General features: G+C 43.8%; 1 protein-coding gene and 2 pseudogenes across 1 annotated transcript; 2 read left to right on the top strand and 1 right to left on the bottom strand.

The window, feature by feature from the left end:
* Positions 1-6,028: 6,028 nt before the first annotated feature.
* LOC136517738 (probable polygalacturonase At1g80170) lies at positions 6,029-8,501 on the bottom strand (annotated as a pseudogene).
* A 3,953-nt stretch (positions 8,502-12,454) lies between these two features.
* On the top strand, positions 12,455-13,808 carry LOC136519110 (uncharacterized). Its single transcript, XM_066512765.1, has 2 exons — positions 12,455-12,958; positions 13,041-13,808. The coding sequence occupies exons 1-2, from the start codon at positions 12,455-12,457 to the stop codon at positions 13,725-13,727; spliced, it is 1,191 nt and encodes a 396-aa protein (XP_066368862.1). The 3' UTR covers positions 13,728-13,808.
* LOC136519111 (uncharacterized) lies at positions 13,753-15,719 on the top strand (annotated as a pseudogene).

Genomic DNA, 15,719 nt, shown 5'->3' with positions numbered 1-15,719 from the left:
TATTGCACATGTTACACACCATAATTGCAGTAGTTGAAGTGTGCAATTTACTACTAATAAATGTGCAATCAAGAAAATGGTGCTTCTAAATAAAGTAATAGAATAAAATCACAGTTCAATAGAATTCTAATGCAGTTTGCTTTAGGGACAACCAATGTTGAGAAGAATAGAGGCAACTGAAAATTGATGTATACAATCTTACCAAGGGACCATATGGAATGTCAGTAAAAAGAAGTATATAATCAAACAGGCACTTTAAAAGAAATGACAAAAAAAAGATACCGGATGATAAGCATCCTACCGAATCAGAAATGTAAAGTTGCTGAATTCATTCATGACTTTGATATCATGAATTACATTTACAGTTGCTGAATTAACAGCCTATCCTACTTCAATTCTTGGACCAAAGACAGAAGTTCAAAAATCATGTCAATATCATAATTACTTGATAAAAAATTATGTCAATATGACTATAATAGACATGCAAAAAGCTTTCATGAAGTGCACGGACTGGCCTATTTGGATATCATTGCATCAAGAAAAGGACAACAATTCTGCAGTTTTAACACACAAACAGATAATTTCATCCATGATCAGAGGCACTACAAACTGACATAATGAGTATGGAAGCATGCAAAACTTGAAACATGGTCACAACAAACAAGAAATCATCAGGCACAGTACCTATTACCTAGCTAGCCTTCCACAATCAGACTTCACAAACTTACCAATTTCAAGCATAAATTGCTTGAGGGAGAAAATATTCAGTTAAGAAACAGTGAAAAAGGATGCATTCAATTTGAGATGCAAAGAGCTAATATCACAAGCACGAGAAAATATTCGGCTCACCATAGTGCAAAAAAAAACAAAAGAGACATTTAATTTGAGATACTTTCAGATCATGAGAAGCAGGAGTTTAGTTAAGAAATACTGAACTAAAGTTCAGTTAAGCACAGAGGGAGAAAGGAAAAAAGGGCAGCACATACATTTGTGTGGAAAATGTTCAGATACACAAAGAGAAAAACACCAACAGCTCAGAAATTAAGTCTAAACTCTGAACCCAACCAAGCTTTATTCAGATTCCTCATTTGTGTGGAATAAGCTACAAGTAGTAGCAAAATGATCTCCAGTTTTCCACTAGTAACAAACAATCTATCATACAGTATGCCATTTTTCAATTATGGTTCACAAAGCCCTTAAGCATTCATCCAGCATGCTTCATATCCTCAGCAACTAAACTAAGCGTCCTAAATAAACAAATATGTAACCACTTTTTTCCTATAAATGTTGTTGCCAAACAGCTGATCCCATATAGCACATATAGAAAACTAAATAGAAGAAATGAGTGGACAAGGGAAACAGATTATGCAATGGAAACTAAATTGAACAGGTCCTGAACAAAACTAGGGAACAACTGTTTATCTGTTGAACCAACTAGACCAGTCATTAGTCACAAAAAAATAACCAACATTTTTATTTTGCCATCCGGTGGAATGCATTTATACAGTACTCAATTGAATTAATGCAGTTATACCCAACATGATTTGTGCCAGATATAGACATGGTCTTAAAAATTCTGGATCACATTTTTATGAATCATCAAGAGAGGTCAGGGATGCCCCCTACTATATATTATTATGTATAGGAGTTCAGAAGTAATAAATGAACTCAACAAACACATAAAATAGACAGATACAACTACAACTTTGCCTCCTAGTACACATGCAGCTAGACCTCATCATTGCAGGAAAAAAAGCTAACAATTTAGCAAAATTACATCAAAGCTAACCATGAATTAAATTAAATCAACAAGAACTCTACTGTAAACTACGAGCAATCACAACTGAGCATGATAGCTACGAGCTACTACAGATAAAGTATGGAAGGACCGAAAATCAATTCAGATAAACAGAGAAGACAAAACAATATTGACACTGACTATAACTCGTATATAAGGAAAAATATAGCTACTATCAAACTAATTAAATTAAATAGATCACAACAAAACATCATCAGAGACATTGAAACTGTAGGAACCAAGCTCAATTTGGCATAAAGCGAATTGCCTACTGCATCTTAACCAAAAAATAACTAAAAATCAATTGAGATTTACAGTTAAGCAAGACCATGATAACAATGGCACACCTGAGCAAACCTCCACTAACAAAAATTAACTAAAATACAAATACATAGAAGATGGAAAATGTTCGAAGTATGCCACAATATCGAACAGAGTTCATCACCTACAAAAACCCAAAAACTTATCCATCATTCATAAAGACTAACTACTACAATCACTCATGATCCATCTATATAGATTCAAAGACAACTACACAAAGAGTACATGGTTTTAGCAACCTATGACTAAACATAAACTGGATCTACGAAAATTGGAAAACAAACACTACAATCATTCAGGATCCATCTACATAGATTCAAAAACAACTACAGAAAGATCACATGGTTTTAGCAACCAATGACTAAATATAAACCATATCTGCAAAAAATTAGAAAACAGACTAAACAAACAACTCACCGCACAAACTAATGAGCAATGCAGAAGAACTACGACTCCAGCTCAGGCCCGGACTCCGCCTCCACCTCCAGATCAGGCACGAGCAACTCAGGATCAGCCACAAGGTCGACCTCCCTACTACACTTCGACTTCAGCCAGCGCCTCTGCCTATATGCAAATAACAGGGGAAAATCGAAAAATAAGAACAAATAACGGGGGAAAACTAATCGAATAGGTCTACATCTAAATCATTAACAAAGTGCAAAAAAGTAGTCACCAACGACGGCGAAACAACGACGACAAGCAAATCCGACGTGGGTCTTCAAAGAAAGGGCGAATCGCCGAAACACCGATGAAAATCCAGTCAGAAACAAGTAGAGAACGAGGAGATCTACAACCTCGGATCAAAAACCACACAAAAACCAGATCTAGACTATAGAACAGCCACGAACACAGCGACGACCAAAAACATGGGCCAAGCGGCGACGATGCAGCGGCCGCCACGCCACGGGGCGCGTCAACGAGCGCGGCGGGCACAGAGGAGTCTGAGGCTCTGACGTAGCGTAGCGCGGCGGCAACGAGGATGGACACGAGCGGCGCGGACGGCGCCCCCGCAGGTGCTCCAACAAACAACATTCAGTAGGACGCTCGTCGGAGACGGTCGGGAAAACAACATTTAGAAGAAAGGGGGCAACAAAATCCCGGCGATGAAATGAAGAAGACATCGAACCAACGCCAGAAAAAAATAGATTAACAAGGAATAAACTCGATCCCCTCATCCAAACACATCACTAATGCGAGAACGAACCCTAACAACAATGATTTAGTAGCAAACAAGGGAGCAGAAGCCAACAAACCTGGCCAAATCCTAGAAATCGTCAGTCGCCGCCGACGGGGAACGAGAGCACCGCGAGGTCGCCGCCGATGGGGAACAAGAGCACCGCGAGGTCGCCGCCGACGGGAAACGAGAGCACCACAAGGAAGACGCGGCAGATCTAGGACTGGGTCACCTTGAAGAAGCCGAAGAGCCTGAGAGTGGGAGGGAAAACGCGTCGCCTGAGAGTCACCTCGAAGAAGCCGAAGAGCCTGAATGGAAATGGGGTGGGGGTGGGGGCGGAAGTGGGGGACGGACGCCACTGAATTGGCGCGACTACCAAAAATCAAAACTGTAGCGCGGTCCACAGGTCAGACAAACAAAACACATCATCCGGGCGCGACATCCAGGTCGCGACATCGAACGCCCAGCAACGTGCGAGACGGATCGGACGGCCAGAAAATCTATGTGCCAACCAAGCAAAAAAACACCCATGTGTTGTATAGCATTCCTGATACTAAAAACCAAAGTTGGCAGCAACATGGTTCTTCAGTTCACACAGATCTGCACTAGGGGCTTGTTTGGATCGCGGCCTCGCCTGGGGAGCCCCGCCCAGGCAGGTCGATCCAGCCCCAGGCGCTGGAAATCGACGGCCTAGGGAAGCTGCCTGGTCCAGATGTCATTTTCAGGTACCGATCCAAACAAGCCCTAGAGGACTAGTCCTAGGGTAGGGGTAGGGGGGGTAACGAACATCTATAGTTCCAAAATCCAAAGCAACTAGTATCAGAGATCCCGTGACAAAATTACGTATCTTTTTTTTTTTGAACGAACCGGTTGACATCAACCTTTCGCTTCTCGGCAATGTTTCGGTCGTTCATACCAAAAGCGAACAAACCGGGAATGTTTCGACCTATAACTCAACCTGCGGAGAGAGATAGGATCGTAATGGAGGGCTAGGACTAGCCCACTTATTTAACCTGTTATTTGATCCTCTATTTTCCGTGCATTCGCATGGATTTCGGCCGAGACGGGGCGCTATCACTCTTTTCCAGGAAGTCAAACGTTGGCCTACGGTCAATAGAGTCATAAAAGCAGATATCAAAAGCAAAAGCTGTTTTGAAAAAATATCTCATCAGCTACTCCTTGAGTTTCTGAGAAGCTAAGTAGGCGACAAGAATGAAATGCTCATCAATCAAATAGCTGCTTTTTTGACGGCCCCCATCTTCGAGGGCAAGATCTATTCCCATAGGGAATTCGGCATTCCCCAAGGTAGCTCCTTACTGGTAGTCCTTGGTACCTGTACACTCTTATCTTTGGAATACTCGATATTACGTACAAACTTCAATTTTGTATTTGAACCGGAAAATCAATACACTTTGCTAAGGGAGAGAAATGGAAATATTAAAGAAAGTAAAGAAAGATAGGTGAAATGCCCGCGGGTTAGCGAGGTTGGTCGGCATACTATATAGATAGTGGTTTGTTGGCTTCATCTCTAGGTTGGGATGGCTTTCCTTCTGTGTATCGAAAGCTGGAATTGGAAGTCGAAAAGTTGGGATATACGGTTCGGTGGGATAGTTTTATATTGTCAATAAGCCTTCCTGCCCCTTCATGTTCGGTCAGACAAGGAAGTTCGAAAGCAGATCGATGGAAGTTGCTTGTACGAGGAACTCACCATGAATCCACTAATTGCTGCTGCTTCCGTTATTGCTGCTGGATTGGCCGTAGGGCTTGCTTCTATTGGGCCTGGAGTTGGTCAAGGTACTGCTGCAGGACAAGCTGTAGAAGGCGAGACAGCCAGAAGCAGAAGGGAAAATACGAGGTACTTTATTGCTTAGTCTAGCTTTGATTTCAACATCTGCGTTTAAAGACCATGCTTTTCATTTCCGTCCTGCCCACTACCATTAGTTAGGCATTTAAGCTCAGACCAGCCCTACCTTCCTACTAGAAGATCAAAATATGAATACACCAATATGGCCTTATAGTCACAGAACAGAGACATCATGCAGACCTTCTGGCCAGAGATATAAAATTACTTAGAATAAGAAGTTCATGTTTTATAGACAAGTAAGATAACAAGTTAAGTAATACGAATCCATACTAGGAAAATGTGAGTCCTAGGCACTGGAATTGGTTCTCTTCTCCCTAATCCCTATTACCCTTTCCATCCTCAAGTGTTACTTTCCTATTACCTATCTCCTCTGCTTCGGCTCCTTTCCCAAAGGATCACCCCCTCTTCTTCCAAGCAAGACTACGGAGCAATCAATAAAACGGGTATGCGACGGAATGAATATAGGTTGTTTTTGAAGAAAGCAAAGGATTTCGAGGAACTACATCCGAAGCTTGTTCGATTGACCCGATACCGAGCCCTTATCTTTTCAGAAGATGTGCAACGAAGGATAGCCTTGCTTTTGGTTTTTCAGTCAACCAGTAGTAGATACAGGAGGAGGTGCTATTAGAGAAGAATTAGTTGATTTGGAATACCCTTCGCTTGCTTTGTCAAGGGAACGGTTGACTTTTCGAAGATAGTATAGTCTGTCTACCCAACAACCATGTGTTTTAGGCAGTTTCAACACATGAATTTTTTTACACCATATAATTAAGATCCAACAGCCTCCATCCTTTTTCTACCTCTAGCCTTCTTCTAACTATAGCCTTCTTCTACCTCCAGACAATCACAAATCACAATATCATAGATCCACATATCACAAAAAACATTTTTTTCTATGAAAGAACAAATCACAAAGGAAACCATGGGCAGTGCTGCAGTTCCAGCGAAACCATGGGCAGTGCTTGTAGCCTGGACAAGCCCGTCAGGTCCAAGTGCCGCAGCTCTGTCAAGTACTGGAAGGACGTGGGCAGATCTTCCAGCCTCGAGCAGCGTGACAGGTCACAAGAAACAGGATGGCTCGCTCGGGACCTGAGGGGCGAGCTCGCCGGAGCCGGTGAAAAAAGAGCAAAAAAAAATCCATCTGTTTTTTCCCCCCTAAAACACATGTGTGTTGTATAGCATTTCTGAAAAAAAAAAGACACAAAGAAAATGAGGGCTGCCAAGCAGGAACTGCCACAGATTCACGAATCTGAATCTTCTTCTCGGTCTTCTTCAGAACGCTGCGGGACGTCGTGCTGGACGAAGTCCTCCTTGGAGAGGCAGGACTCCGGGATGACGGTGCCGATGCTCCTCCCGAACGCCTTGCGGCAGTAGGACGACGCCTTGTTCCCGTCCACCCGGCTAAGGTTCACGTTGACGAGCGACAGGTGCCTGCACGGCTTGGCGTCGCTGCACTAGAACTTGACCGCATGCTTCGACGCCGACGTGCCCGTGATGTCAATGTAGTTGATCTTCTCTACCTGCACTGCCGTCGCTGCAGCCTGGGCGGTGCAAGATTTCCAACGTGTAAGTTCAGAGATACTGGATACTCGTATGCTGCCCATCATCGTAGCTATGAAAACAGACAGTGATAGAAGTTTGATCAGCGTGTGTACCGGTGCTACTGCTTCAGATGAAGCTGGCAGATGGTCGGAGTTCCCCTGATCGACGATGATGGGGTTGGTGACGTTCCTCTTCACGATGCTCTCGAACTTCACCCCTTACGGGCGAAGCCGCCACCGTCACTCTGAAAACGACATGAACCGCACAGGTTTTACAGAGTTTTCACCTGAGTTCCTCACACATATGAGTAGACTGTTCTGGTTCAGGTGGAGTAACGGTCAGTTGCTGTTGCTGTTACCTTGGTGGTGCGTACGCGTACACCGTTCTCGTCGTTTGAGATGAACAAGGTGTCAACTTTGATCTTCTCCACATAATCAACGGAGTTGTTTACTCCTAGGGTTCCAATACTGGTCGCAATCCGACACTGTTAGTTGTGCTAGCAATCGAAGAACATGTGGAGAAATGAAAATCTGAAGAGGCAACCGTCAGTTAGTTACCTGATACCATGGCCAGGTCCACATGAGATGGCTCTTAGACGAACATCCTCGCATTTGCCCACTATGGAGACACAATCGTCACCTGTGGAAAAAAAAAAGTAGAAAACATGGACAAATCATATGACATGCTTAACGAATTAGCAGCACAGTTTGTCCTTTTGTGCAATGCGCAAGTGTTTTCAGTTTCCACTCTCCAGTGTTCATTCTACTGAATTTTCTGGCCACTTGACACATCCACTTTTCCGAAATTGTGTTCTGAAAATTAAGCTCCTATTGCTGAAACTGTCCATGATGACGCAAGGCTAACAGAAAGGGCACGTACCTGTGGAGATGAAGTTATCCATGACGTGGACATTGAACGAATCAACGAGGTGAATGCCCTTGGTGTCGATGCTGTCCTCCGGTGAGGTCACCCTCAGGTAATTCGCCTCGACGTCGGAGCTCCGGGTGAGCGTCAGGTGGTACGACTGGCTGTTCTGCAAGGTGATGCCCTTCACGCTGATCCCCTGGCAGTCCTCGAAGTGAACAGCCTGCAGATGACACGGCGGTGAGTTGCTCCCAACTCTGTGAGTGGCGCATAAGCTCACCTTGGGAGCGGGCTGCGCGCGCATAAGCGACGACTGCGCCCACCACTGCTGCCCTCTGCCGTCGATGATGCCCCCGCCGGTGATCTTGAGGTCCTGAACCTTGTGGAAGTGGAGCCACTGGCTGCGCTGGCCGTGCCCCCAGTCGCTGGGGCTCTCCGGCGCAACGATGTCCCCGGAAATCTGAGCAACCGCAAGTCAAGAACGGAAGAACCAGTGCGCGTGAGCAGAGAGACGATAGCGGATGGCGGTTAATAAGCGTGCTTACGAGCAGCTTGATCTCGCTCCTGCAGGGTCCGGCGAGCGTGAGCGGCCAGATTTGGAAGGTCCCGCCGGCGGGCACGTTGAGGATGACGTTGTCCGCGGCCGTCCACGCGTCGGCGAAGGCCTTGGGAAAGAGCCGAGGCGTTGGTGGTCAGTCGCAGTCGCATTGGGGTGTCACTGTAGCAGGCAAACGAAAACGTACGTACGGCAGTGCTGCGGGAGTGCCTATACCTTGGTGTCATCCGCGACGCCGTCGCCGAAGTCGTGGAGCGTGAGGAGGATGCGGGACTCGGCGGCGTCCGGCAGGAGAGCCGCAGCGAAGGCGCCCGCGAGCAGAAGCAGCACGGTCCCCCGCGCCATCGTCGAACAGAGCGTCCGGCACTAGTAGCAGAGCAGAGTGACTCCTGTACACCACTCACTTGACTACTTGATGAGGTGCGCGCGCGCGTGTACAGGGCGCCAGGGAGGAGCGCGTACGGAGGCCGGATGGGCGTGCTAGAAGCTCAGAACGGCCAGAGGTCCCCAGAGCAGGTAGGTGCAGGTGCGCCAACGAGCAAGGTTTCTGAATCTACATTCTCATTCCGTCAGGGATGAGATCCGGTTTTACAGGGAGTCTCTCGAGTCTGGAACGTGCACCGAGCTCATCCCATCGTGCCATCTGACAAAATGAAATTGGTATTAACAAGGTCAGCGCTACTGCTGCACTGCAGATGATCCATCGTGTTCGTGTCAGAACAGGTGGTTTTAGTGACATTTTCTAAGCGATCCGTTAATTTTCTTTGCTCACACGACGAGCGCACGTGTTTTTTTTTTAATTTTACCTCCATTGCATCAACATATAATTAAGAAATGGAGATGAAAACATCCAATTCGAAATGTTTAAGCATATATTGCCTAACGTTACAACTCGGCTAAAGCCTCCCAAGAGAAAAAAGAACAAGTGATTGGTATCATCAATAACCACGCCCTTAGCAAGAGAAGCATCCAGCTTGTTTGAATGTCTTCTTATTTTGCGCACCAGCAGTCTCCTCACTTCAGTAAGTACTTGCAATTCTGAGACGAGAGGTTCCAAGGACCAATGTTCAGGGTGAGTACGGAAATCCTGCAAGCATAACACTAGCAACGATAAGCAGGGTCTTCTCTTAGAAGGCCATCGCCAACTTTGCACCAAGAATGAGGGCTTGTGCTTCTGCCTCTAAGGGCTACTTTGGCAGCCCGTTTCCCCGGGGGATCCCCGCGTTTTCCCTGGGCTGTCTCCCCCGTGCCAATCTCCACCGGGCCAAATTTTTGCGCACTTTGGCAGCCCACCCATCCGAGGGTCGCAGCCCGCTTCCCTTCTTTTTCCACGCGGAAGGAATCCACGACTCGTGAGGCCGGGAGGGTTTCCCGTGGCGACCGCTCGCGAGCCGCGTAGCTTCCTCCGCTCGCGCAGGTCTTCTCGTCGCGAGGCCGTCGCCGCCCCGGCATCCCGTCGAGTCGTCGACGCCGCCCCGGCAATCCGTCACCGCTGCCACTCCGCCTTCTCATCGCTTCGGTCACGCCAACGGTGAGACCGCCTCATCCTACATCTCTGTGCCTCCCGCTAGGGTTTCGGATTTCTTGATCCGCTCTTCTCACAGACTGTCCCACTAGGGCGGTGAGGTGGCCGCGGCTGATTAGGGTTTCGGCGCCGAGCAACACGACATGGGAACCGGAAGCTGGGCGCTCTAGGGAGCAGGGTGCGAGATCTGAGGGCGCTCGTCACCTCTGTGCTTTCTGCTGTTGCTTCGGTAAGGACTCCGCATACTCCCTCTCTGGGTATTTTATTTTTGTGCATCTGTATTGCGGGATTGGTTAGTGTCAGCATGAGATGGCAGTTGCGGGATTGGTTTGTATTGCGGGATTGGTTAGTGTCAGCATGAGATGGCAGTTTATTGAAAAAATACACTTGCATCTATAATATTGATTTTCACCATTAATTATGTCTTGATAGTGGTGCATTTATTTGGTGCTCTAGATGTTAATATATTTTTCCTAAAAACCGAGCTAGGCAAATTTGACCCTATGGTTTGCAAAAGAGGGAGTAGCGCAATTAAACCTGCAAAGCCAACACCGTACCTAGGTTCTGAATCAGAAGGATCTGAAGGATTATTGTCTACTTTGTGCCATGGTTGTTAACTTTTACTCTCGCTGACACTGGTGTGCTGGTACTAAGTTGGAAGCGTAATTAGATCTTGCCTATGTGTTGTTCTTGCATATTGGTGATGTGTTGTTCTTGCATATGTGGTTTGGACTTGCTATATCAGTTATGTTAGATGCAAAAAATGCACCTGAGTCGCTACCTGCTTATTTAGTGTTTATTAGCCTGTCAGACTGCATAAATAACACATTCCGTGTTATCACGTGCTTGTAGCCTAGTACACTTGCAGTTCTACAAATATTCTACCTTCAGTCAGTTGGGAGTACAAAAATATATTGTTTGCTAGTGGTGCCGAATTCTGCCTTGATATCTTGTGAACTATGCAGTAATGGAAAACAACAAGCTGAAACATGGTAAAAAAAGTATAACTAAGCAACAGTAATTAAGCAAAACAATTCAGCACTAACTAAAAATTCACGAACATTTTCATTCTCTTTTCATCAGTCAGTTGACCTCTGCTGCTGATACACTTGGTTGTAATGTGCATGATATTTTTTCAGTCCATGTGACAATTTGCTCCTTCATGTCTGTTGATAAACAGTTTGTTCATTAGTGGCACAGAAGATTTTAATATTTCATGTCAAAAATGGGTGCTGCTAATGTCTTGCCAATGGAACTGGCAATTTATTATTTCTTGATGTGCGCACACTATAGTATTCCATCTGGTTCAAAATAGATGTTGTAGCCTCTTCTTCTTTTTTTAAAAAAAAAACAAATACATGTACTACAACTTCTGGGCAATTCGAGCTCATTTCTTTGTGATATTTGCATGAATTCATCTCCCATGCCTTTTTACTTAAGAAGGGATTAAACTAGGTTAAGCTGTTAATTTTGTTGGCCTTAGTTTTTGTGCTGAATTCTAAAACTTATATAGTTATATTGTTGAGGCTATTGAATTTGCTCTAGTATCTATCGATTGGCTGTAAGGTTGGTTTGGCAGAAAGCGTGTTCAATTCGTGTATGCATTACCTTTATTTGTACATTGGTAATGGTATAGTGTCTCATGTGTTTAGCGTGAATGCATCACGTGCTTTACATGGTTTAGGCAACAACGTTCAAGCATGGGAATAGCATCTTGTGAACTAGTCTGTTATTTCTTGATGAATCGATATTAGCAGGCTGAGTATTTGACATTATAGAACCAAGTTCACCATGCATCATTCACAGGTTGTCATCAGCCACTTTCGAGCTATTGTACAACCTGTAGCGCAAGTAATGTAGGACGAATGGAGCTTACTGGTGTAATAAGTTGGAAGCAGTTCGTCTCTGTATGAATGCATGATAGGTCTTGCCTACTCGGCACGAGATCTTAAGCAGAGTGTGCCTTTTTAATTTGATGGCAGCGTGGGATCTTAAGCAGAGTTTGTTTTTTAATTCCAGTGGCGTCCATACTCGTCAATCACTCAATCTAATAATTTGCTTGCTAAATCTCAGACAAGTGCTTGCTAAATCTCTCCGACTAATAAGGGCATGATGCTTTTGCAGGAGTGATTTTCTGCTGCATCTTGGGACGGGGTGACTGGTGTCAGGTTAGTCCCCCCCACTGTTGCCTGCTGCATCTGTAGTTTTTTGCTCTGTGCTGGTGTACAATGATTCCTGCTGCATTAGAACTAATGAAATTTCCTGGATACTCTTCTGGATTTCTCACTAGCAGTTTTTTTTCCTGCTTTCTAGTCTATCTGTATGGTTGTATCTTGAAGTGTTCCTCTCACCGTATTGTTCTCTTTAGCATTTTTGAGTAATAAGTTAAAAAGATTAATGCAAGTTTTTTCATGAGATGGTATGAGAAAAATCTAAGCTTTCCTCACAATAGCTCTAGGTTGTTAGCTTATGACAGCCCCTAACTTTTATTTTAGGGCATATATGAAACTTCACTCTGAAATAATTGTATATGCTAACCATTCCTCTGAAATAATTGTATATGAAACTTCACCGGTTCATGATATGAAATTATAATCCTTGTTTCATTGTTAGTGCTAGTTTAAGCTATGTGTTGCTAAATTGAAGTTTAAACTATCACTCAGCTGGGGCAGTGATAGTTGAAGTTTATTTTCTGTGATGTGCTTGAGTTTATTACATATGACACTTGTGACTTGCTGTGCTTGAGTATTGGCCTTGTGCCTTTTATTTTATATATATGTAATAATATAATTTCATATATGTAACACTAGATGGCTTCTTGGGAAGAGCTTGCTAGAAATTTTTTGTTGGAAGAGGAAGAAGAAGATGAGGAGCTATTCTTTATTCTTCTCCCTGCTGTAATGCCCTTTCTCGACGAAGAGAAAACACCTGAGCATACCTCTTCTCTTCCTGGTGCTAAAAAGGTTAAAGAGATTCTCGAAGGACACGAGAATTGGTGCAAGGAAGAATTTAGGATGGAGGCTGAAATATTTAGAGCTATAGCAAACTTTCTCAGGGCCGAGAACTTGCTGCGTGACACACGTGGTATGAAGATTGAGGAGCAACTTGGTCTTTTTATGTTCATGCTCTCTCATAATGCAAGCACAGAGAGGCTAAAGAAGGAGTTTCAACATAGTGGTGAGACAGTGCATAGGAAAATATATGATGTCTTCAATATCATTCCAACATTAACCCAAAAATTCATCAGACTTCTGAATCCAAGCCACACACACATAAAGATTACATGTGACCCTAGATTTATGCCATTCTTTCAGGTCGGTTAATACATACAGTACACTTTCCTTAATACCATTCCTAAATACAATCCAAATTTTTAGTAAATTTTCTTACCTGCAGAACTGCATCGGCGCTATCGATGGTACGCATGTCCCAATCACAATTGGACAAGACAAGGCCAGTCCCTATAGAAATAGGAAGGGGACACTATCGCAGAATGTTATGTTTGCCTGTGACTTCGACTTGAAGTTCACTTTCATCTCATCTGGTTGGGAAGGATCCGCATCTGATGCAGGAGTGTTGCGTTCTGCTCTTGGCAAGGGATTTACTGTGCCAGCAGGCAAATTCTATCTTGTAGACGGTGGATATGCAAACACACCATCATTCCTTGCTCCCTACCGAGGAGTTAAGTATCATCTCAGTGAGTTCAGGAGACGTGGCCAGAGGGGAAATGCATATGCCAACTACAAGGAATTGTTCAATCATCGGCATGCGATTCTTCGAAATCACATTGAGAGGGCCTTTGGGGTTCTCAAAAAGCGGTTTCTAATTCTGAAAGTGGGGACACATTACCCAATTGAAACTCAAGTTATGATTCCAGCAGCTGCTGCTGTGTTTCACAACATCATTAGAGGGTTGAATGGGAGTGAAGAGTGGCTAGACATCCTACCTGATAATATCAACCCATCAAATTATGTCGACATGCCAGAGGGAGACACTAACTACCCAAGTGAGATGGAATCAAACCATGGAAATACCCTACGAGACCAGATAGCCCATCAGATGTGGGCTGCCTACAATGTGTAGGATAGTAGTGTTTGGAATGTAATTTATGAGTTATGAGTTATGTATTTCTGTAATACATTATGTGATGCAACATTCTGTAATAAATTCTCCAATATATTCTATAATATGTTATGAGTTATGTATTTCTGTGTGATGCAATATTCTGTAATAAATTCTTCAATACATTCTATAATATTTTATGAGTTATGTATTTCTATAATTATTTCTTGTAGCAATGTCGAAGGCAAGGGCTACATGGAACTCTAGATATGAGAAAGGGCTTGTTGACATTATGAGGGACCATGTGAACATCCTCTTGTTCAGGGGTCAGAATGGATGGAGTGGAGAGGGTTGGAGAAGTATCTCAGAGAAGTTTATCCAAATGTATCCTTTAGCATGCTTCACAAAGCAGCAGCTACAAGAGAAGGAAAAGGAGCTAAAGGGCAGCTGGAAGGCGATACCTGTAGCGTTAAAGGATAGTGGTGTTGGTTGGAATGACTCATTGGCCATGGTAATTGCGGAACCGGAAAAATGGAAGAAACTGATCAATGTAAGATTTTTTCACTGAACCAAAAAATTGTTGCCATATTCTGGTTGCAAGTACTAACTATGCTGTTGTCTTGGTATTAAATAGGATAATGGAAAAATGGCTAGGTTCCAGAAGAAGCCGTTTCCTTTATATGAAGACTGTACGTCATTGTATGCTAGTATGTTATTTGAAACTTCTCTCTAAGGTTATGTAGCCTTATTGTTCTACTTGAGAGTAAAGTACCATCTAACTTGATAGTATGACTGTGCACTGCTTTCAGTTTAAGTTATAGTATGCCTGCACTTGAACAGGAAGAGTTAGTTTTTATTAGTCACTCTCACAGCCTCACTCGCCCACAATACTTTTAGCTAAGTATTTTTTCTTATTCCCTGTTTTCGTGAGCACAACTTGGAGAGCTGCAATTGTTCTTGTTCTTTGTCTTTCTCTGTGAGAATGACAAACCTTGAAGAATAGAAAAACTGCAACAGAATAGAAGGTTTACCAAAACTTGTTCATTGGATGCCACATAGCTTCTGTTTGTCACATAAAGACAACTAGTGTATTCCATTACGTTTGGTACCAAGAATACATGATTGCATGAAACATGACGATTACTGAGAAATATTGTTGACATTACATGGCTAATGCCAGCAAACCCTGCATATTAAATTTGCACTGATGTAGCAACCCTGCAGTATCAGTTATGACGCTTCTATGCCCTCTGGTCTAACAAAGTTGTAACTCTTCCTATTTTTAAACCATAGGAAGTGTTCCTATTTTTCGCCCACCCATCAGTTTCTAGTAAAAGTAGTAACTCTTCCTATTTTTTTTGCATAGGAAGTGTTGCTACAGGAGATCTAAACTTCACATCAACTGCGCACTTGCAGCCTGCTCCTCTTGTTCCTATTGCTGCTCCAGCTGCTCCGGCTGCTCTGGCTGCTCCAGCTGCTCTAGTTGCTCCTGTTGCAGTGTCTGATAGCACAAGTCCAGGTGCTACTTTTGATGGGCTAGACATCTCAAGTGCACGCAATGAAGCTCAGTCTGCACCTTCCAATCAAGATTCTGTGCAAGGAACGAGTGGTGGGAGAAAGCGTAAGCAAAGTCACATTGGTGCTGCTATTGATGGTTTTGTGCAGTTTAAGAAGATGCAAACAAGTAAAACAATGGAAGCACTCAATGAAAAGAAGAAACAAGACGAAGCATTTTCAGTCGACAAGTGTCTCGATGAAGTTGATGCAATGGAACTTACTGATGTGGAGAAGGCGTATGCTGTGAATATCTTCAAATCTGAGATAGATAGGGAGGTATTCATGAAAATGAAAAACAAAAATGTTCGCTTGATTTGGCTCAAACAGCAGATTAGGTAATAATGCTTAGCTGCCACTGGATTAGTTTACTTTGGTATGTCTTAGCTGCTAATGCTTTTCCTTGTGCTTACTTGCAGTGCTATCTGTAGAGGCAATGTTGGTGGAGGCAATGTTTGA

The sequence above is a fragment of the Miscanthus floridulus genome, chromosome 17, assembly GCF_019320115.1.
Source record: "Miscanthus floridulus cultivar M001 chromosome 17, ASM1932011v1, whole genome shotgun sequence".
In the NCBI taxonomy this organism is placed as follows: domain Eukaryota; kingdom Viridiplantae; phylum Streptophyta; class Magnoliopsida; order Poales; family Poaceae; genus Miscanthus; species Miscanthus floridulus.
Note: the sequence above shows the minus strand (reverse complement) of the source record. Positions and strands in the feature narration are given on the sequence as shown.

Bases quoted from the DNA above. Each gene is read 5' to 3' on its own strand.
- LOC136519110 (XM_066512765.1), top strand. From the start codon at position 12,455: ATGGCTTCTTGGGAAGAGCTTGCTAGAAATTTTTTGTTGGAAGAGGAA. The intron at 12,959-13,040 runs GTCGGTTAATAC...TCTTACCTGCAG, and splicing joins GATTTATGCCATTCTTTCAG to AACTGCATCGGCGCTATCGA.